At 36.8% G+C, this 20,116-nt stretch overlaps 6 protein-coding genes across 11 annotated transcripts; 2 read left to right on the top strand and 4 right to left on the bottom strand.

Moving 5' to 3' along the window:
- Positions 1-665: 665 nt before the first annotated feature.
- LOC106366077 (probable leucine-rich repeat receptor-like protein kinase At1g35710) lies at positions 666-3,029 on the bottom strand. Its single transcript, XM_013805640.3, has 11 exons — positions 2,841-3,029; positions 2,551-2,698; positions 2,397-2,468; positions 2,055-2,126; positions 1,844-1,915; positions 1,635-1,778; positions 1,474-1,554; positions 1,334-1,405; positions 1,194-1,265; positions 1,050-1,121; positions 666-954 (listed from the first exon to the last, which is right to left on the bottom strand). Exons 1-11 carry the CDS (start codon positions 2,926-2,928, stop codon positions 864-866), a joined length of 984 nt encoding a protein of 327 aa, XP_013661094.2. The 5' UTR covers positions 2,929-3,029; the 3' UTR covers positions 666-863.
- Positions 3,030-3,113: 84 nt separating this feature from the next.
- Positions 3,114-4,791, bottom strand: LOC106366075 (phytochrome-interacting ankyrin-repeat protein 2). 4 transcript variants are annotated; one of them, XM_022692332.2, is made up of 3 exons: positions 4,583-4,771; positions 4,378-4,416; positions 3,114-4,169 (listed from the first exon to the last, which is right to left on the bottom strand). In XM_022692332.2, exon 3 carries the CDS (start codon positions 3,852-3,854, stop codon positions 3,330-3,332), a length of 525 nt encoding a protein of 174 aa, XP_022548053.1. In that variant the 5' UTR covers positions 3,855-4,169; positions 4,378-4,416; positions 4,583-4,771; the 3' UTR covers positions 3,114-3,329. The 4 variants fall into 4 exon arrangements, with proteins under 4 accessions (XP_022548053.1, XP_013661090.1, XP_013661089.1 ...); XM_013805636.3 differs by having other exon boundaries at positions 4,578-4,770; XM_013805635.2 differs by lacking the exon at positions 4,378-4,416 and having other exon boundaries at positions 4,578-4,791.
- Positions 4,792-5,003: 212 nt separating this feature from the next.
- LOC106366073 (meiosis regulator and mRNA stability factor 1) lies at positions 5,004-8,556 on the bottom strand. Of its 2 annotated transcripts, none has more exons than XM_013805634.3 (9): positions 8,098-8,556; positions 7,366-7,802; positions 7,006-7,263; positions 6,758-6,877; positions 6,426-6,658; positions 6,146-6,338; positions 5,824-6,057; positions 5,534-5,688; positions 5,004-5,453 (listed from the first exon to the last, which is right to left on the bottom strand). In XM_013805634.3, exons 1-9 carry the CDS (start codon positions 8,333-8,335, stop codon positions 5,234-5,236), a joined length of 2,088 nt encoding a protein of 695 aa, XP_013661088.2. In that variant the 5' UTR covers positions 8,336-8,556; the 3' UTR covers positions 5,004-5,233. The 2 variants fall into 2 exon arrangements, with proteins under 2 accessions (XP_013661088.2, XP_013661087.2); XM_013805633.3 differs by having other exon boundaries at positions 5,534-5,691; positions 8,098-8,555.
- Positions 8,557-8,887: 331 nt separating this feature from the next.
- LOC106366072 (40S ribosomal protein S19-3) lies at positions 8,888-10,290 on the bottom strand. Its single transcript, XM_013805632.3, has 4 exons — positions 10,063-10,290; positions 9,679-9,769; positions 9,405-9,588; positions 8,888-9,162 (listed from the first exon to the last, which is right to left on the bottom strand). Exons 1-4 carry the CDS (start codon positions 10,273-10,275, stop codon positions 9,087-9,089), a joined length of 564 nt encoding a protein of 187 aa, XP_013661086.2. The 5' UTR covers positions 10,276-10,290; the 3' UTR covers positions 8,888-9,086.
- A 69-nt stretch (positions 10,291-10,359) lies between these two features.
- On the top strand, positions 10,360-13,985 carry LOC106366070 (protein LEO1 homolog). Of its 2 annotated transcripts, none has more exons than XM_022692331.2 (11): positions 10,360-10,584; positions 10,793-11,109; positions 11,232-11,361; positions 11,462-11,665; positions 11,836-12,006; positions 12,456-12,587; positions 12,749-12,928; positions 13,029-13,157; positions 13,225-13,329; positions 13,414-13,659; positions 13,749-13,985. In XM_022692331.2, the coding sequence occupies exons 1-11, from the start codon at positions 10,462-10,464 to the stop codon at positions 13,872-13,874; spliced, it is 1,863 nt and encodes a 620-aa protein (XP_022548052.1). In that variant the 5' UTR covers positions 10,360-10,461; the 3' UTR covers positions 13,875-13,985. The 2 variants fall into 2 exon arrangements, with proteins under 2 accessions (XP_022548052.1, XP_013661084.1); XM_013805630.3 differs by having other exon boundaries at positions 13,408-13,659.
- Positions 13,986-14,023: 38 nt separating this feature from the next.
- LOC106366071 (PLASMODESMATA CALLOSE-BINDING PROTEIN 1) lies at positions 14,024-15,951 on the top strand. The gene is made up of 4 exons (XM_013805631.3): positions 14,024-14,274; positions 14,598-14,837; positions 15,085-15,118; positions 15,476-15,951. The coding sequence occupies exons 1-4, from the start codon at positions 14,223-14,225 to the stop codon at positions 15,747-15,749; spliced, it is 600 nt and encodes a 199-aa protein (XP_013661085.1). The 5' UTR covers positions 14,024-14,222; the 3' UTR covers positions 15,750-15,951.
- The last annotated feature ends 4,165 nt before the right edge of the window (positions 15,952-20,116 follow it).

The raw sequence follows: 20,116 nt of genomic DNA, 5'->3' as shown, positions 1-20,116 counted from the left end.
TCTCTTACACGGAGTTTGTTTCTCCATTGGTAAGAGTGGCAACTGGTCTTTGTGGTGGCCATGGCCATGGCAAGGACCACTCTCTCTTCTTATTTGGAAATTTTAATACTGATGTGAAGGGAAAGAGAGTTTGAATGTTAGAAAAGAAAAGAGAGGAACAGATAAACTCATGAGCAGCGTTAAGGTTCGCTGTCAAGAATCTACTGCGAGAAGGTCATTGTTTTTTTGAAAAAAAATTCTATTTTTTTTATTTTTTTATTATTATTTATATATTTAGTATATTAGTGTCTTTTTATCTATTGAATAAAACATTTTGGTCACTTTTTCTTGTTGTTTACTTTTGTGACCACAACTTAAAAATAAGAATTGCTCCAACATGTACACTGACTCTTTAAGAATCGCATAGGTAGTAACAGCTTTAACTGATCTTGAGCTCATTGTTGTAGTTCATTCTGCTTCAGACGATGAACATGGATCTCTACAACAAAACGGCTGCAGAGATCTACACACAACAGTCTGAACAGACAACAAAGGTAAATACAGAGATGCCCTCAAGTATCATGAGAAGAGAGTATTCATTCATCTATATATACTTCTTGCAAGTTTCTCAGTATCATGATTGTACAAAAACAAACTGTTTTTGAGTATGGAAAAAGACTTCCAGAGATAAAAAGATATAAATATAAGTTCAATAAAGTTTAGCAGAATGTGTATAACTATACAATAACTTGTAGTCTATTACTTCCTTCCAATTTTCAAAGAATCAAAACCATACAAAAAAGTGTAATAAAGTAGGCTAAAGTGGAACCATATCTAGGTAGTTCAGAGACTTTGTTCTCTCTAGATTCTCCTAGAATCTTCTATCACACGACAAAATCGGAATCAGAAACTTCTAGAACTATGTGTGTGCCAATTGGGTTTGCACCTTGTTTGAACATGTTGCCTTCAATGTACCTGAAACAAATAGAAACATCAGACACTGTTCAATTATTACACTTCAAGTTTCACTGTTCTAACTATAAGTAGAAGCTTTGCTGATGAGAACTCACATTTCTTTGAGGAATGGATGCTTGTAGAATGCGTCCGGGATCCTCCCAGTAAACTGGTTGTGATCAAGATACCTGGTTTCAGACAATGATCCCCATGAGAATGCATGTTTTGTTTGGATTGTAGTATATAACACACAAACTTACAGGAATGTCAACTTAGGAATATGAGAAATGGCAAAAGGAATGTTTCCAATGAACTTGTTGTAAGACAGGTACCTACAAGATGAAGTAAACATAGATTAGTGTTGTCCCAATACGGTTAATGTGTAGTGTAGAGTGCTTACACAATCTCTAAGCTCGTAAGTTTAGATAGCTGAGCAGGGATGCCTCCACTCAAATAGTTATTATTCAAGTATCTAAAAGGACCAGAGATTTTTTAGTGTATCATCAAATTGAAAAGAGAAGTGAAGAGAAGATTGCTTACAGGTTGCGAAGAGATGGGAAGCTACCATCAAAACGAATAAGCTCCCTTATAGTTCCCACCAAGTGATTGTTACCAACGTCTCTGAGAATAAGAATGAAGACACAAAATGAAACCAAGTCTCAGTAGAAACTGTTAGTAGAAGATGTGAAGTGAGTGTTTACAGGTGGCGGAGGTTCTGAAGTGTCCCTAGCTCAGCAGGTATTCTACCAATGAGACGGTTTTCTTGAAGATATAGATACCGAAGCTCAGGAAGAGCAGCTAGTTCTTTTGGAATCTCTCCTTTGAAGCTATTGAAGCTCAAGTACCTTAAAAAAGAAAGCATGGTTACTAAAGTGAACACTCATCAAGAAGCTAAACAAGAGGTGCTTACAAATGTGTTAGCCTCTTCAGCTCCCCAATCTCAGGGGGAATCACATCTTGTAGTTTATTCCACCTCAGGTTCCTAATGGTTACAACAAAGTAAATGATTAGTGACACAAAACACTTCTCTCACATTCAAGTCTCAGAACAATAAACAAAAGTGAAAATGAAAAAGGCAGATCAACAACATCTATATCACTGTAAGAGCACAAGGAACATACAGTACTTTGAGCCGTTTTAGTCTCCCAATCTGTGGAGGGATTGGACCAGTCAGCTTGTTGTTATGTAGATCGCTGCCAAATAAAATAAAAAACCAAAAACCATTTTCAATATAACCTTCTCAAAACACAAAAGCTCTAAGTAAATCTCAAGCCCCTCCTATCTCGTTTGCAAATATAGATATTAAAATAGTTGTTACATAAATCTACCTAATCACACAGTGTTCTAAAAATCGGTTTAGGCGCATTCCTAATCAATAATGTCCTATAAATCGGCTAATTAACGTCTATCGATTTTTTTCAACATTGGACACACATAAGAAAAAGTGGTAGGAAGCAACTTACAGTCTAGTCAAGTCCAAAAGGTTTGTTACTGCAATGGGGAAAGGTCCAACAATAGAAACTGCATAAACTTCTCTGTAAAATCAGACAGATTTAAGTTATATAATTCATTCAAGCAAATCAGGTTGATGATACAGAAGAAGAAAGTGAAACTTACAGTTCTGTGACAACCCTATAGTCTCCTTGTGTGGAACAGGTGACACCAGACCAAGGAGGAAGGTCTCCATCTCCACAAGGATCATCACCAACCCATGAATACACCACTCTCCATCCCAAAGAGGCTTTGATTTCATTCAAAGCTTTCACTGTGCAGGAGAGGATCAACGCAGATTTAAACTCGGTTGAGATATCAGATCTATTCATTGTTCACACATCTAAAGAGAGAGAGAAAAGCCAAGCAATGATCCAATAAAAGACAAAACCAGAAGGTGGAAACAGCAGACTTACCATCACGCTTCAACGTCTTGGAGTGAGCAAGAACAAAGAAGAGAGACAAGACACAGATCACAAGTAGCTCACAGCGAGAAGAAGCCATTGAAAGAGAGAAAAAACGGATCTAAAAAAGAACATATATAAAAGCCATTTTCTTCTCTTCCCCTTGAGATTCGTAAACCGTATTCAAACCAGCATCTTAACGACCGGTCTGAGCTGTTTTTAGATATGATTAATTGATTTGCTCAAGTGTAAATAAACCTGTTAGAAGAATCATAATAACTCAGATGAAATCAAAACCAGTGTGCTCATATTTGCTTCATCCAGAACAAACAAAAGTATCACATACAGAAGATTTATTATGCATAGCATACCAGCAGTTTCACATATAGCAATTTTAAACCAAACACAAAACCATAACATTCTCTGACAAACCATAACGCTGAGTTCTGACATTTTCTCAACGGCAAGACCTGAGAAAAAAAAAAACACAGCAACAAAGACTCAGTTCTCAGAACTGGAAGATGTGTCTCCACCAGAAGAGGAAGACTCGCTGTTAAGCTTCTTCATCTCCTCATACGCCCACTCCAGCCCATGACAGTAATGCACCGGCGGATTAAACCTCGTATCACTTATATCATCCGGCAAGAACGCACCATTCTCCACCAGAAACTTCACAGCTTCTCTCTTCCGCTCTTTAGCCGCAGCGTGGAGAGGAGTCCACCCGCAGGAGCCCCATGTCCTCGCATCAATGTTAGCCCCACGCTCAAGAAGCAGATCCATGACTTCTATATGACCTCCCTCTGCAGCAAGGTGAAGAGGGCTCACTCCTTTCGACTTAGGTCCCCACGCTAGAGCGTTGACATCAAACCCTTGGTCGAGCAGCTGCTTGACGGATTTCAAATCGCCTTTTCGAGCTTTGACGTGGAGCGGAGTCCAGCCTCTGTCGTCGAGGTTGGTTATGGAGGATCGGCGTCTGAAAGAGTTGCGCCGGAGGGAGAATACAACAAGAGGCTGGTCTTGGATCATTATAGGTCTTGAGCTTCAGTTAAAGTAGAGACTCACAGGAATGTGTAAAGAAGGTACCACAAGTAAAATATCGAGAGTAGAGACTGAAGGAGGCAAGAGTTGTGTAAATGAATTAACGGGAGGCAGAGGAGTGATTGGCGATGCAGTAAGGGAAAGAAGGATTCAACACAGGGCCAAAGACGCAGAGCTTTTGAGAGGTGAGAGTAAACGCCATAGACAAGGAAGAGAATGTGAGCATGAGATTGAGAAGGTAAGAGAGCCTAGTGATTATGGAGAATCCTCCTCCACGACATTGAGATTTGATTTTAAACAGACCTGTCAATAAAGGAAAAAGAACAAAACCAAATTAGTGAACACAACCATTAAAAAAAAAACAGCAAAGGCAATATCTTTGAGAGATAACACCAAAACCCCTAACACTAACACTAACAGTCTTTGAGATGTAATAGCACAAACCCCAAAAACCATATGAACAAACAAGAAAACATCAAAGCTAATATCTTTGAGATGTAATAACACAAACCTCCAACAATCTCAGCTTTGTGTGATGCAGCTAACTTTACTACAAGACACCAAAACTCCAATTAAACAATACCCTCACAAGACAAATCAATCGAATCAAGGAATTATCAATCAAAGGCTCCTAATTTCACACAGATCAGAAGCAATTTCAAACAAAACATATGAATCCCAAGTGTTTTTTTTTTATGGAGAAGCTCGTACCGTACCCAGCGAGGAGATATAGAGAAAGAGAGATCGGTGAAACCAATCTCTTGGTTATAGATTTTCTTCTCGCTGAGGAACAAAGAGTTTGCAGCAGAGCACTTAGGTTTTTTTTGGCGTCGAATGAAGAAGAAACGAATCGAATCGAAGAAGAAAGAGGAATGAGTTTTGTTTACTATTTCTTGTGGAATGTGCCAACTCATACACCTTAATAAAGAAAAGGTTTATTATACACCGGCCCAATATAAACGGGCCTTAATGTCTGGCCCATTATAAACCCGGGTTTCAGATTTTAATTTCCCGGTTCAGTTTCCGGTTAACCTTGTGTGTTTATGTACTTTGGGGAAAAAAAACTAGTGCTGGAGTGGAGGTGGTTCTTGCTTGCATATGAAGTTTAATTGGCATATCCTTCCAAGACCAAGAACATCATTAAACTCAAGTTCAGTAGTAATATCAAATACAAATACAGACAGAAAGGTATATAACAATATAAGAACAATTGATGTTAATAATAATAACTCATCCAATTATTCATTTTTTCACGTAATTGGTTTCACACACAACATTGCTGCCAACATAACACATGCTATTCACACAATTAACGTACTACATACATATTATTAGTTTCCATCAATTCAAATTCCAGCCTTAGATATTTAACTCTTTCCCCACCAAAGGCGTGTCCATAAGTTATCAACATGGACCTTCTTACTCTCTTCCCTTTTCCCAGCCTCTCCAAGATGCTCCTTACCTCCTCCTGCACACTCCTTTTCACCTTCCTGTTTGTGCTTGGACTCATCTTCAAACTTCCCGTTCACATTCACATTCACATCTGGTGGCATTTGTACTCTCTCAGGAATTACATCCAAACATCCTCTGTAACACCAATATTAACCATTAATAGATACTTTACTAGAATGCTAGACGCAAGTCCAGTGATTGTTGGCTCTTATTACCTCGATTCTTTGGGTATTCTAGACTCTCGATTCAGTCCGTTGAAAACATGCACTAGGTTCTCGGATAGTGCGTTTACCTCCTTCACTTCCTCTTTATCTTCTTCTTGTACCCCTTGATCACTTTCTTCTTGATTTTTCTTTGAGTCAACAAATGCCTTCTACAGCAATAATCTAGTTTTAGCTTCTTTCTCTTTGTTTCACTATGTATATACTCCTATGCAGCCCTAAGAGTTATATATAACACATTTTATATATAACTCTTAGGGCTGTTTGTAAAACTTTAAACTTACATCTGTTTGTTCCTTGACCTTGGCAGCATGGTTGTGAGAATCAAAGGCGGTTTGGTCCTTTGCATTCTCCTCAGAAAGCTTGTCTTGTCCTTTAGACATGTTTTCATTCTTGGCAGATTGCAACTCCAAGTTTTGTCGATGTTTTTTCCCATAGGTGTGATTTTCATATGCAGCCTTGCTGTTGCATCTAGTCTGGCAGACTTGGCACCACACAGCATCATCTACAAAGTCAGCCTACATCAAGCGTAAAAAAAAAAGTCAAATGGGAGTTGATATCAGTTAAAAAAAAAAGACACAAGAAGTAAGCTGTGTCAGTGACTACCAAAGGGTGGTTTGTCCAATGATATATGTTACCGCAGACCAGTGTTGAAACACCTTGGCTATCACAAATCACTACGCAATGATGACAAAGCCTAGATCTAGGTGTGATTGCTCGGCGTTCCATCACCTCCTTCTGCTTCTTCTTCACTTCCCCTAAGTGATTATCAGTTGCTCCTTGAGACTGGTTTAAAGGCCTGACAATGCCATGAAAACATTCTCTGTGAACACAAGTTTCATAATATTATTAGAGGTAAATGATTTTTTTTCATAGCAATATTTACCTTGCTTCTTCATTTAAAAGCTGTTTGTTAACAGTCTCTGCCTGGTCTTTAGTTCTTGGAAGTTTTTCTTTTACACTGCTTTCTAAGGTGCCAAATAGTATCTCTCTGAGCTCTTTGCTTTGCTTCTCAAAGCACTTGGTGTTGTTCTCTTGAGTGTTTTGAGACTGCAACAGAGACTCTGTGATTGTTTCTACTGGTCGAGACTTTTCTCCCCCACCTTTCTCTTCAACCTCCTGATCCAACCACATTATTACATAAGGCTTCATTCTTTGTTTTTTATCCGAGTTAAGACTCTCTCATATATGTTTTAACCAAAAGTCAAAAAAACTTGCCTCTGATTGATTCACCATTGCAACATGCTTCTCTTGAAACTGAGACTGTGCAATTGCTTCTCTTGGTTGAAACTTTTCTCCTACACCTTTCTCTTGGACCTTCTTAGAATCAATGAGTGCCTGAACCAACAGCAATATATCAAGCATCTAATCTTATGTGACTCAGCATGAGAGTCAAAGACAACTTGACTCTGGCATGTCAAAATTGCACAAACGACAAGCATAGTCAGCATATGGTCTAGTCCTACCTTCCTTGACCTTCTTCTTATTCTTCTGTTCTGTCTTGTCATAACCTCCTTAGGAAACACAGCTTGTCCCGGAACCTTACCTGATTGCAGCTCCAAGTTGTGTCGGTGTCTTTTACCATACTTGTGACTTGCATATGCCTCCTTACTGATACAACTGATCTGGCAAACCGTACACAGAACAGGTTCCACAACATCTGCTTCCTGTCTAGGTTTGGCTGAAAGACTAGCATGAGCTTTATGACTGGCTACAAACGCAGCCTGCACAAAAAAAACCATACAGTTTATTTTTCTTTCCTTAGTTTTCTCAGACAAAACCATCTTTAAGTAAAAGATACAAAAGAAAGTAAGCATGTAGTTTACCTGAGATGTCTGTCTTTGATCTGAGTGGTGTGCTCTGAAGCTATCAGAAGGAGTAACAGATTCTCTTGTGGGTTCTCTCAGAACGTGGTTATCTCTGGTTTTGTGATCCTTACTATCTCCAGCTAGTTCAGAAACTGGATGAGAGACATTACAGTGTCCATTGTTGACAGGTCCAGAGGATTCACCACTGGTAAGAGGAGGACCTCCAGATGCTAGGCTTGTCCAGAGCCATACATTTTTGGCAGCAGCGACAAGCGGAGCGGAGGCGCGTGGAGGCTGAGCGAGAAGAATGGTGTACCTCCTCATACTTAGCTGGTGAAGAGCATTGGAGAAGTCCCTATCACCGGAGATGAGCATTATGTTGGCTGGTGCAGGGTTGTCTACAGCCCACAGCAACATATCAACTAGAATCTTTTTATCACTCGCATCTTTCACTCCTGTCAAGACCACATAGCATAAACAAAACCCATCAACCCGGGATCATCATCTAATAAATTTTTTGGACTTCCCACTTAAAATCAATTGGCCGTAAATAGAGTAGTCCAAATCCTTTATATATTACTCCAACACCATCTAAGCAACAGAAACTCAAAAACACACACTCATTAGATGAGCACAAGTTAAACTATAGACAACCCAAAGTCAAAGCCTCAAAGTAAAGATCTTGGATTCATCATCAACTAACTACTAACAGTAACCAAAACCAAAGAAGTGTTTTATGAGAAAGAAAACCTGCAGGGACGTGGTTAAGGCCAACACCAGTAGAAGAGAGAGCTTGCTGAACATGGTGAGGGATGAGGTTGGTGTCACCATAAGCAAGGATTGAGACAGGACCACAGTAGTTCATATCCAACAGAGAAGAACCAACGTTCTGCGCAATCGCATGAGCATCCCATCCTTTAGGGACCTCGCAGTTCTCTATATCCCACCAAACCGAAGTTTTGACCTTGGAGTACTCTGCCATAGACATCGCTGTAGATTTCTAGATAGGAGACAAGACGCAAGTTGTGGTGTTCTTAAGATGAAGCAAAAGTGTGAACAAAGGATTACTATTCTCTCTCGCATTCCTTCTCTACTAAGGTATGGCTATAAAGGTAGGTAAGTAATCTCACAATCTGCTTTGTCTATGATGTTTATTGCTTTCCCATGTCGATGAAGAAACCTTTCAGCTTTCTTAGCTTAAGTCAGCTTTTTCATTGTACTATCAGCTACTTATTGAAAATTGTATTCTACCACGTCAGCAAATTAAAAGCACGCCAATCAGACAACGAGAGATACCTGCTTGCTGTAATAAAAGCACATCGGTAATTAGCAGGAATAAAACTCGAAATTTGGATTGATTAGTAAGGCCTATAGTTTAACAAATTTGATCAATTAATACGATGCCTTCTGATTAATATATTATTTAATATCTTTCATTTCCTAATGAAACTTTTTAATAAATGAGAAATAAATCTGAATTAGTTTAAAGTTTAAACGAATTAGTAAACATTTGTGTGATTGTAAATTTAGAGGTTAGGAAAATCAGAAATAATTTCAAATATATAGCCAAAAGTCGCTGATAATTAAAAAGAGAAAAAAAAAGTGAACATCTCATCAAAACAAAAATGTGAAGTTACATCCATTCAAGATTTTAAATGCAACTCGATCCATATAACTAAACTCAAAAAACATAAAAACTCTGGAAATGACAATAAACCATTGTGATGATGATCTTTGATTTAGATTGCTTCAGCTGCGATCCTCCCTGCGACTTGGTCAAGATCTCTCTCACCACTCGATGTGATCTTCCTTCCCCTGGTTACATCAGAATTAAGTATAGCTTAGCTAGTCTATAATCCCATAAGAGCCGTTACCAACAAAACCCATGTACATTTCATATAGTGAGTCATGTATGGACAATCTCATGTCACAATTGCACCTTTAAGCAGCTCTAAATTGCAAATTTTAAGTTTTTATTGACCTTTCTTGTAAGTGAATAGAATCATGTTCCTACTATTCCTAATAAACAACTAAGAGACAATGATAAAACAACTAACCCCTTGGTGTCAAGGTCGACAATGTTCATGGTCTGAAGCTGCTGAAGAATGTGACGAGCAACACCACCACTGCTCTTGCAGAAATGAGGAGGACGGCTTCCGTTCCTCTTGCTTCCTCCATAGATCCTGCGGAACGCACCAACTCCAAGTCCACCTCTCAGGTACACTTTCCTCGCCATCGATGCTACACAAAAAAAAAGATTACAACTCTCAATCTCAGAAACAAAAAGACACAACCAAACCATCATTACATAAGTGAATAGAATATGCATACCAGCTCTGATGTAGTACCAGTCAGGGTCATAGGGAGCAAGCTCCTTAAGTTTACCAGTCTTCACTATGTCTGTCCACGCAGGCAACTCAATCTACATCAAAAGGTACAATATTGTATATGGTTATACACCAACCAAAAACCAAAACAAGCATCCAATACCAATACAGTCTAACTGAAACCTCATCCACAGAGACAAATGTAAAGAGACCCACAAAAAAAGGATCAAACTTTACTGAAATTTACAGCAGTGATTCGTAGACTTCATGGCCAATTTCAAGTTTCGAATTCAACATCTCTCATTGCACTCTCATCTAAACCCTAATCCCAAACACCAAGCTAGTAAAGAAGGATACATGCCAAAAGCTTATAATCGTGAGATTCTACCTTTCCGGAGCGCTTGAGATGGGCAGCGTAAGCCTTGACGAACTCGTGTGGAGACACATCCTTCACCGTCTTGCCTGTCATTGTTGCTGCTGCGCCTTCTTCTTCTTCTCCTCCTCCTTGTGATTCTGGCGGCGGCGCTGTGCTTTGGGAGTAAGAATAAAAAAAAACGAAACTAGGTTTTTGAGGAGTTCTTGTGAGGAAAGGTGTGGTCATTTACAAAACTACCCTTATTATTTTGGATCATGGGCTCTTATTGGGCCTGTGAAATATTTCTGGCCCGTTATCTGTATTATTAATGTTAATGTTTTTTACTTTTTTTTTTTTTTCCATAAAATTGATTCTTGAAGAGTTAATTAACCCTACGTCGGAGCTCAGATTACGATCACTGTTCAGGCGAAGATGGTGGCGGGAGAAGTAAAGAGATCTGAGATGATGCAGAATCTCTTCGGTGATAACTCCGAGGAGGAAGAAGAAGAGATCGATTCCGAACATGAGTCCAATCCTCAGCCCCACTATCCTTCCGTAATCCCTCTCTCTCTAATAGCTCCCTAGGGCTTCGTTCGTTCCCTGACGATTGTTTTGGTTTCTCGAATTTTCTTGGAATGTTTGAGTATTGCGATAGCTAATTGAGTGATTCCATGGCATGTGGGAGTAGATTTTGTAATCCATGGTGTTATTTGGTTTCTTGAATTGTGTGTTTAACGTTTTTATCGAATCAAAACACTAATAGGATGAGGCAGAGGGAGGGGTGGAGCCTGGGGAAGAAGGTGAAGCTGAGATTGAAGTCCACGGTGAGCCTGAAGCTGAGTCTGACGGGGAACAGGGCGTTGTAGAACCTGGTGAAGGAGAAAGTGAGGGTGAGAGGGAGGAGAGTTCGCAGGAAGGGGATGTTGCTGATCCACGTGAGGAAAGCGAAGAAGAAGAAGGAGATGAAGAGAGAGTAGCTACAACGAGGAGACGAGATGTTGTTGAGAGTGGATCAGAGAGGTCTGGCGAAAGGCGTTATGAGTCTGAAGATGAAGAGGTTGAGCAGACTAGGAGTCCAAGGTACACCCTTTTCTAGCTGTTTTGTGTGGCTGAGACTGAAGAGTATTTGAGATTCCTTGGATCGCCAATTTTCTTGTGGTTCACTTTGTGTGTTGTATATGGGAAAATGGCATGGCGTGTAGGTCACCTAGTCAGGAGAAGCAAGAGGCTCCTGTTGCGCAGTCAGACGTTAACATTCGTAATGTATTTGGATCTTCGGATGATGAAGATGCAGAAGAATATGTTCGGAATGACATTGAGGCTGATGAACCTGTGAGTTTACATCATGGCTGTTTCTTTTCCAGTTTTTTTGCTTTCTTTTAGAAACTGTAGGACTTTGCACGTGGGCATGCTGAGATTTCGATTTTTTCAGAGATCGCCAATTGAAGATGAAGAGGGCTCTGAGAAGGATCAGAGACCTGACGATATGATGCTTGATGATGATATGGCCCCTGAAGAGGATCCTCGATACGAGTCAGAAGATGAGCGTGTTGAAGTTAGGCACAGGGAGAGACCAGTTGGCCCCCCTTTGGAAGTGGAAGTTCCTTTCCGCCCTCCTCCAGGTGATCCCGAAAAGGTATATGTGCTTTATGTTGCCTTGAAACATGCTTCTGCATTTACTTAGCATGAAGGGTCATTTGTTGTATAGGAGAATGCTATTCAGTCTTATATTCTTAAATCCCATTTTTAGATCAAAAGAATGTGGTGAACTTTTCCCATGACCTTTTTCTCTTTGATATATTTCAGATGAACATGATAAAAGTTTCCAGTATCATGGGCATTGATCCAAATCCATTTGACGCCAAGACATTTGTTGAGGAAGACACATTTGAGAGAGATGGAGAAAAGACGCGTATTCGTCTGGTTAACAATATTGTGCGCCATAGGTTTGTTAAGGGTCGAGATGGTAAAACATATGTAAGTGTACACTTCTTCAAATCTTTTCCCTTTCAAAATTTTCCGTCAAAGCTGTGATGCTGCTATGTATGTTTCCTATTGCTAGTACTTCTGCTCCACCAATTTCATCAACTGGCATTTCGTGGTAAAGTTACAAATATTTTGCTGATAGATATCATATGTTCAATGATGCTAATACAGGCACATACATACCTTGGATGCAGTATGTATTCGAGATTAGGTTCCTTTGTGCTGTTCCTTACGAGCATGTGTTCATATGGTTAGAGTGACATATTACGATTGTCTCTGTTGAGCAGTTTTTCTAATCCTTTAGAGATTTATTTGAAACCTGCCTATAAACAAGAGTATTTTAGTCTTTGTTTGGTTGGTCCGTTGCGTATTGCATTTATGTTCTACTTTTTCCTTACTTCTGCTGCAGTCTACTAATGTCCTGTTATGTTCATATGCAGAGTGAAAGTAATGCTCGATTTGTAAGGTGGTCAGATGGAAGCTTACAGCTATTGATAGGAAACGAAGTTCTTGATATAACTGAACAAGATGCACGACAAGACCAGAATCACCTTTTACTCAAACATGAAAAGGTGCTAATTCGCCATGCCTTCTGCTTAGTGTTAACAGATAGATTTGTTGTTGTTCCATCCTCCTAGGACTCGAACCAACGATCAACTAAATGCTTTCATAGAACCCATATGATTCTATTTACTAGCTTCTCACCTCTTGCCTTATTTGGATGTCGTTGTAGGGAATCCTTCAATCGCAAGGAAAAATTTTGAAGAAAATGAGGTTTATTCCATCGTCTCTAACGTCAAATTCCCATAGGCTTTTGACAGCCCTTCTTGACTCGAGGGAAAAGAAGGACTTCAAAGTTAAGAACTGTGTCACTGACATTGACCCTGAGAGGGAGAAGGAGAAGAGAGAAAGGGTAACCTCTTCTTCACTGAGCTCCAACAAAAACCAATTGTAATTTCATTGTCTGAAGTTGTAGACTTTTCCTCATTTGATAATATCAAATTTTTCACCAGATGGAAAGCCAAAACCTCAAGGCTAGTACAAAGCTGAGTCAAGCAAGGGAGAAAATCAAGCGCAAGTATCCACTTCCTGTTGCAAGGAGGCAACTTTCCACTGGGTACTTGGAGGATGCTCTCGAAGAGGTTTGTGTTCTTTCCATATTCTAAATCAAAGATTACAGAAGTAGACTAATTTGTTTGCTGGAACTAGGATGAAGAGACAGACCACTATGGTTCTCACCGCTCAAACCGTGGCTATGAGGAGGATCTGGAAGCTGAAGCGCAACGGGAACGAAGAATTATGAGCGCCAAGAAGGTAAACAAAACATATTCACATTTTTCGGAATTGCAAATAATAAAATTAAATAATTGTGTAACCGCTTCTCCTAATCAGAGCCAGAAAGGCTTTCCGGGGAGGTCTTCAATGAGTTCAGCGAGGCCGACAAGGCGTCAAGCGGAGTATTCAGAGAGCGAGAGAGAGGAATCAGAGTATGAGACTGAAGAAGAGGAAGAAGAGGAGGAAAGGCCACGTTCCCGTAAAAGAGTCAAGGAACCAGAAGATGAGTACGAGGAACATGCAGAAGAAGACGATGAGGAAGAAGACGGAAAAGCTAACAGATATTCAGAAGAAGATGAAGAAGCTGAGGTACGGAAAGTAAACCAAAAAAAGGGTTATGTTGTTCGTAATGAGAAGGATCATTCTCAGATTGTAATGTTATGTTGTGGTGAATGCAGGCAGAGAAGGACCGAGGAAGTGGCCGGAAAAGAAAAGGGATCGAGTCGGATGAGGAGGAGTCTCCTCCGAGAAAAGCTCCTACGCATCGTCGTATGGCCATGGTTTATGACAGTGACGAAGATTAGCAATTTTCTTAAACCTTTCACTGTCCCGTTTCATTAACTTTTTTTTTATAATGCGGACTGCAACTAGATGTAAGATTTTTACCAACAATAATACAATGTGTCTTCTTTAAATCTCGAAAACATATACGTACTTAACAAAAGTCTACACGAGCTAATGATGCGAAAAGCTCTCAAGAGGGTTTTGAGAAGAGACAGAAGACGACACACAACAAGTAGACACTCTCATCTTACACATCTCTCTACAACACAAGTAGCCAGACACTCACTCCCACTGTTTTCTCCACTTGCTCTATCTTCATTATTTTCTCTTTAGAGGAAACAATTGTGACATTTTGTCTGAACGCATCTATGGCTGTTCTTGTTCTTTCACTTCTCCTTCTAGCCATGGCTGGCCACTCTAGTAAGAAATTCCACTCTTCTTCAGTTTTCTTAGCATTCTCACTGCCCTTATCTGAAGCCTTTTGGCTCTAGTTAAAAAGATTCTTGTAGCAGTCAAGGGTTTTACTGTTCCTGAGTCTTATGCCATTGATAGACGGACTCATGTTTCTTTAGTTGCTTGTACTTTGAATAACGAAAAAAAAATTCAAGATTTTTCTTTCTGTTCGTGAAGAGTTTCAAGTTTTCCCAAATCTTGTTGGCTTAAACATAGAACAAAGAAGATGGAGCCTCATGGTAACTTTTAAATCACTAAACGTTGCCTCTTACTATTTTTGGTCTATGTAGGTGCCTCATGGTGTGTGTGCAAAACAGGGATTAGTGATTCAGTGCTACAGAATACCTTAGACTACGCCTGTGGAAATGGAGCAGACTGTAATCCCACTCACCCAAAGGCACCTTGCTTTAACCCTGACAATGTTAGGTCTCATTGCAGCTACGCAGTCAATAGCTTCTTCCAAAAGAAGGGTCAAGCTCCAGGCACTTGTGATTTCAGTGGCACTGCCACTCCAACTAACACTGATCCAAGTTAGCCTCAACCATCCTCATTTGACTGCTCTCTTGATTTTATTCATCTTTGATATACAATGTACATTTGAGGAACTTGGACATGAGAACACAATGCCAAACAAACGTCAATGCTTTTTTGAACTGAGGACTCCTTTAGTGCTAAATGCCTGATGAAGACTAGTTTCTAGCTTCAGTTCTGTGGATAATAATCAATGTATTAAATACATTTTCTGAGTTTGTTGAAAACTTTTTTGTTTCTATACAGGTTATTCAGGATGTACCTTCCCAACTAGTGCCAGGTATGCTTTTAACCAAACTCTTGTTATGTCAATAATAATTCATTCAAATATTTTGTTGGAAAGCAGTCTCAACGCATATCTGTGTTCATGATTGATATGGCATTATTATACTTAATGGTTGTCTTTAATCTTTAATATTTTTGACCCTTCAGTTATTAGAATCTGTCTCTTTTCTTTAGTTAGAGTGAAAATATGAATTTGATTTTAAATTCTTCCATTAGATCATTTTCAGTTCATCATAGACTTGGTCTGGTTATAAATTTCATAGGACAAGCTTCATTTATGGGTCTCCCAGAGTGATTGTTTCTTGTCTGGAACTCTCTTTGATGTAATTTGTCGCTTTTTGTCTTTATCCAGCGGCTCTGGAGGTAGCACCACTATGACTCCTGGCACAACCAATCCAAAAGGCAGCTCAACCACAACCACACTTCCTGGTGGCAACAGTCCTTATTCAGGAACCTCAACCAATGGAGGTTTTGGAAACAATAGCACAGGAGCCACTGGGACAGGGATTAACCCTGATTACTCAATAGAAAGCGGCGCCTTTTCTCTCAAGTACTCAAGCAAACTGTCCACACGCCTTCTCTTGATCTCTTTGAGTGGATTCTATTATTTCTTGATGATGCTCTAAGGATGTTAATGTTTTGGGGTTTTGTTGGTGCACTTACTTATTATTGTCTCTAGGACATTGGTCTAGCTTAGTTGTAGTCTATATATGTGTGTGGTTGGTTCTCTATGTTATATATAAATGATCTTATTTCGTGTTTCTTGAAAAAAAACGAGATTAAGACCACTGTTGCAAGATTTTTATAACCAAACATACTTCTAAATCAGCCTGGTATTTTGATACAAACCAGACGAACCAAACTGAATTGAAATTCAGTTTTTTAGTTTAAGTTCAACTAGAATTTGAGCCGTGTTCTTGAACAGTTTTTATTTATTTAATGTTTATATGAAACATATAAATGTCATATATGTTTTTTAAGAGGCATGAATCTGGCAACCCTACGGAAAAAAAAAGAAAGTCAATATCATTGGCCAACATAAAGCAAAAATATTGAATAAGCCTTCAATGCAAAACTATACAGTATCAATGTTATTGGCCAACTTGACTTGAAAGGTCAACATCTTAAAAAGGTGTACTAGTAGTCATTTGAATAGGTGATTATAGAGTGTAATAAAGAGTTGTGTTTTGAGAGAAGTTTTAGACCATCTCCAATGTAATGCTCCATTTTTTTTATTTCAAAATAGAGTAAAAATAAAATAAAAATATTTTAAATTCTACTCAATTTCTCACTCTATAATGCAGTGATCTATAATGCAGTGTTGAACAAACAAAACATAGATTACTCTATTTACAGAGTAAACTCTATTATGGAGTAAGATTTGGAGTTGGGTTGAAACAATTCTTACTTTATTTTTATTTTTATTCTATTTTTTAGAAAAAATGGAGTGAAGTTGGAGATGCTATTAAGACTTCACGCTATATATGTTGTCAAATAACTGATTCTATGAAAGTTTTGGACGGATCATTTGTATATATAGCGAATACAGATATGCATTGGTATGTCAAACTAAGTGGATTATTTATTTATATTTTAGTTTTATTCAATTTGCATATAGCATATATAAAAACTAGTTTGAAATAATCCATTTAGATATTGGAATGTAATTCTTTAGACTATTTTTGAAAATTCAGTTTTGTAACTTTATAAAAGCACTTGGAATTGGAAGTCGCTAATAAAGGATATCTTTCTGGTGTAAATCGTGAACTTTTGAGCTATATTTCTCATCGGAAGGATTCAAATGTTGTTCATTGTTTCTTCATCTTAATTTTTTAGAATATTTTTTAGAAAATGTAATTTAGTTTCATTGATTAATTCAAAAGTTAAAAAAAATTGTTTTCCTCCCAATTTGCTTATTCAACACCCCACGTTATGTTGTCATTTCATAATATAATTGTTTAAGAAATGTTGAGACCATGCTTTTAAGCATTTTGATTTAGTAATAATTTAGTAAAAGGTTGACACATGAAGAAACCAAAAAAGAAAGACTAAAGATATCATTCATCAATCATGAGACTATAAATATATAATTATCACCGAATACAAAACAAATATATAATAAATACTAAGTTACATGTTAGACATAAGCGACGTTTACGTGAGGGGAATCATATTTAACCATTAGAAGACTTCTTCTCTCTGTTCGTCATTGTCATTTTCAAAAGACCGATTAAAGAATATTATCAGAGCAAAACCATCATGTTAAATAAACAGGAATATATGGTCTATACCATTTAATCTCGTAATCATTAATCGTTTGTACGATTTGGGTTTTATGTTAAATGCCCAATCCCTATAGACAACATGTACAAATTATTCAATATAAATTAAATAATTTTGTTAATAAGAGACAGCTAATCTCAGTTATTATCTTTTAGAAGAAAACCAAATTTTAACATTTTGGACACTGATAACCATTACATTTTATAAAAATCTATATCAACATATTGAAAAGATTTCAACTCTTGCTTTTAGCGACTCTTCATCAGCAATGGACCAATGGTGTACTGATTTCACGTACACATAGATCCACCAGCCTCACTTGAATGGTTCATATACCTAAACTATCTTAGTTTCATATATGTTGTCAAATAACTGGTTCTAAGATAGTCTTGTGCAGATCATTTTTATATACCGGATACAGATATGAATCGGTATATGAAACTAGGATAGTTTAGGTATTGGAGTATAAGCTATTTTCTTTCACATTGGAAGGATTCAAATGTTGTTCGTTGTTTCTTCATCGTAAATTTTAGAATATCGTTTTAGAAAATATAATCTAGTTTATTGATTAATTCAACTGTTAAAAATGGGATTTCCTCCTAAATTGCTTATTCAACAGGACCAACGCCGCACGGCACGGTATGTTATCATTTGAGTAATAATTCAGTTAAAGGTTGCCAAATGAAGAAATAAAAGAAAGACTAAATCTATTATTCATCAATCATGAGAATATAATTATGACCGAATACAAAACAAATATAAAATACTGAAGTTACATGTTCGACATATGCGAAGTTTACGTTGAGAAAAATCATATATAATCAATAGAAGACATCTTCTCTGTTCCTCATCATCATTATCAACAAACCAGTTACAACAGATTATTAAGAAAACAATATGTTTTTTTTTGCAAAAACATTATGGTTAGCAAACCAAAAACTTTTGGTTTAGTGGTAATAGAATTCCAGCTGGAGTGCATGCCATGGATTCGAGTCACCTTGATAACTTTTTCGCCTATAACCGTGTATACCTTGATTGAAGACCTTGTGGAAATTAGTCTAGACTTACTGCCTGGAATCCCTTGCAGTTATACCATCTTGGTTTGATGTGACAATTTAATCTCGTTATCATTAATCGTTGTGCCATCTTGGTTTGATGTTAAATGCTCAATCCCTAGAGACAACACGTACAGATCATATTGTTCAAAGTTCAAACCATCATTTGTACCCTATTTTGGAAAAGATAATCTTAGAACATTCCCAATCCATTTTTATATTATAGTAAAACTACTCCATCTCACCTCTAATTCTTTCTCTAAAACAGAGTTTACTATTTTTTTTCATTTATTTATTGTTCTATATTTTGATTTAACTATTTTAGAAAAAATATATTAGAGCAAATCAAATTTATATTGGTTCCTCTATATTAGAAATGAAATAGCAAAATACATTGAATATAGTTTTACCTTGATGACATATGTGATAATTAAAAATGTAGTGATATTTTCCATAAATTATAAATATAGGCAATATTTATTTTATAGATGATTATGTTTAAATTTGAACTTTTAATATGATAGATTATGTATTCGGTTCATTTAGTAATTTTAACATAAAACTCGATTATAATATGAAGTGGGTTCTTAAATTGTTTGCTAAATTTTAAATTGAGATAACCGAAATAACTAAAATTATCTAAAACTGTAACCACATTGAAATTCGAAATCTAACCTAAACCAAAAATAATAATTTAATTTAAACAAATTTTATAAACCATGTAACCAAATACCAGACTACACAAAGTGAATTAACCACGAGCCTACTTATTTTTCTTGTGAGCTTCTAAACCATTGGCCCCAGACTCCTAGTAACATGTGACTTTTCAGATAAAGATTGGTTGAGACTTGAAGTTGTTAAGTCTCTTTCACTTTCCTTCCAAAATATATATATGTTTTTTTTGACAAAATATATAAATTATAAGAACTAAAAAAATTAAGATGTTGATTGTTTGTGAATTTTAAACCATTTTTGGTTTTTTTTTTCTCTATAAACGATTTTCTATACTAATCAAGAATTCTAAAAAATAAATTTCTTAAGATATAAAAAACCAGATTTGCAAACAAATACATATAATTTTACTCAAAAATTAAAGTCCAAATTTCTTGGTTTCTTTTGAATAATTGTAAGTTATTCTTTTAGTTTAAGTATTCCTTGATGTATACATTAATATGAAAAAACTGATAAAATGATTTTCGAGATCATTTAATTTTAATAAAAATAGTTTATTTGACACCTAAATTCAAATGTAAAAAAATAATTTATGTTAAGATTTATTTTTAACTTATCAATAAAATAATTTTAACTCTTTATTTTTACAAGATTTATAAACCAAGGTACATATTTTCTTGATAATCTATATATTATTTATAAATTTTTGATTTATTAATTTAGTAATCTCAAATTTATCAAAACTACATGACTTAATTACAACTACAAGTCACATTTAAAAAACACAAAAGAAAAAAACTAAATAAATATTCAATTAAATTTTAGAGAAAAACTACATAAAAAAATTATCTTAAAACCATAATCTAGAAGAAGAAACTAAAATCTAAAAACCAAAACTACTTGCACAATCAAAGGCTTAAATAAAATCACAAGTGGGCAGAATAAAAAAAAATAATACGTAAATAAAGATTATAAAGTTACAT

The sequence above is a fragment of the Brassica napus genome, chromosome A9 (genome assembly GCF_020379485.1).
Source record: "Brassica napus cultivar Da-Ae chromosome A9, Da-Ae, whole genome shotgun sequence".
In the NCBI taxonomy this organism is placed as follows: Eukaryota; Viridiplantae; Streptophyta; class Magnoliopsida; order Brassicales; family Brassicaceae; genus Brassica; species Brassica napus.
Note: the sequence above shows the minus strand (reverse complement) of the source record. Positions and strands in the feature narration are given on the sequence as shown.

What these genes read in the sequence shown, in the direction of transcription:
- LOC106366075 (XM_013805635.2), bottom strand. Translation starts at nt 3,854, where the DNA reads ATGATCCAAGACCAGCCTCTTGTTGTATTCTCCCTCCGGCGCAACTCT.
- LOC106366072 (XM_013805632.3), bottom strand. Translation starts at nt 10,275, where the DNA reads ATGACCACACCTTTCCTCACAAGAACTCCTCAAAAACCTAGTTTCGTT. An exon ending in CTGGTACTACATCAGAGCTG is followed by an intron (nt 9,589 to 9,678) that starts GTATGCATATTC and finishes TTTTTTGTGTAG; the next exon opens with CATCGATGGCGAGGAAAGTG. An exon ending in GTCGACCTTGACACCAAGGG is followed by an intron (nt 9,163 to 9,404) that starts GTTAGTTGTTTT and finishes TGATGTAACCAG; the next exon opens with GGGAAGGAAGATCACATCGA.
- LOC106366070 (XM_013805630.3), top strand. Translation starts at nt 10,462, where the DNA reads ATGGTGGCGGGAGAAGTAAAGAGATCTGAGATGATGCAGAATCTCTTC. An exon ending in ACATTGAGGCTGATGAACCT is followed by an intron (nt 11,362 to 11,461) that starts GTGAGTTTACAT and finishes CGATTTTTTCAG; the next exon opens with AGATCGCCAATTGAAGATGA. An exon ending in AAGAAGATGAAGAAGCTGAG is followed by an intron (nt 13,660 to 13,748) that starts GTACGGAAAGTA and finishes TGGTGAATGCAG; the next exon opens with GCAGAGAAGGACCGAGGAAG.
- LOC106366073 (XM_013805633.3), bottom strand. Translation starts at nt 8,335, where the DNA reads ATGTCTATGGCAGAGTACTCCAAGGTCAAAACTTCGGTTTGGTGGGAT. An exon ending in ATTGGACAAACCACCCTTTG is followed by an intron (nt 6,058 to 6,145) that starts GTAGTCACTGAC and finishes CGCTTGATGTAG; the next exon opens with GCTGACTTTGTAGATGATGC. An exon ending in AGAATACCCAAAGAATCGAG is followed by an intron (nt 5,454 to 5,533) that starts GTAATAAGAGCC and finishes TTGGTGTTACAG; the next exon opens with AGGATGTTTGGATGTAATTC.
- LOC106366077 (XM_013805640.3), bottom strand. Translation starts at nt 2,928, where the DNA reads ATGGCTTCTTCTCGCTGTGAGCTACTTGTGATCTGTGTCTTGTCTCTC. An exon ending in CTAAAACGGCTCAAAGTACT is followed by an intron (nt 1,916 to 2,054) that starts GTATGTTCCTTG and finishes TGTAACCATTAG; the next exon opens with GAACCTGAGGTGGAATAAAC. An exon ending in ATTCCTAAGTTGACATTCCT is followed by an intron (nt 1,122 to 1,193) that starts GTAAGTTTGTGT and finishes GTCTGAAACCAG; the next exon opens with GTATCTTGATCACAACCAGT.
- LOC106366071 (XM_013805631.3), top strand. Translation starts at nt 14,223, where the DNA reads ATGGCTGTTCTTGTTCTTTCACTTCTCCTTCTAGCCATGGCTGGCCAC. An exon ending in AGCCATGGCTGGCCACTCTA is followed by an intron (nt 14,275 to 14,597) that starts GTAAGAAATTCC and finishes TGGTCTATGTAG; the next exon opens with GTGCCTCATGGTGTGTGTGC. An exon ending in TCCAACTAACACTGATCCAA is followed by an intron (nt 14,838 to 15,084) that starts GTTAGCCTCAAC and finishes GTTTCTATACAG; the next exon opens with GTTATTCAGGATGTACCTTC.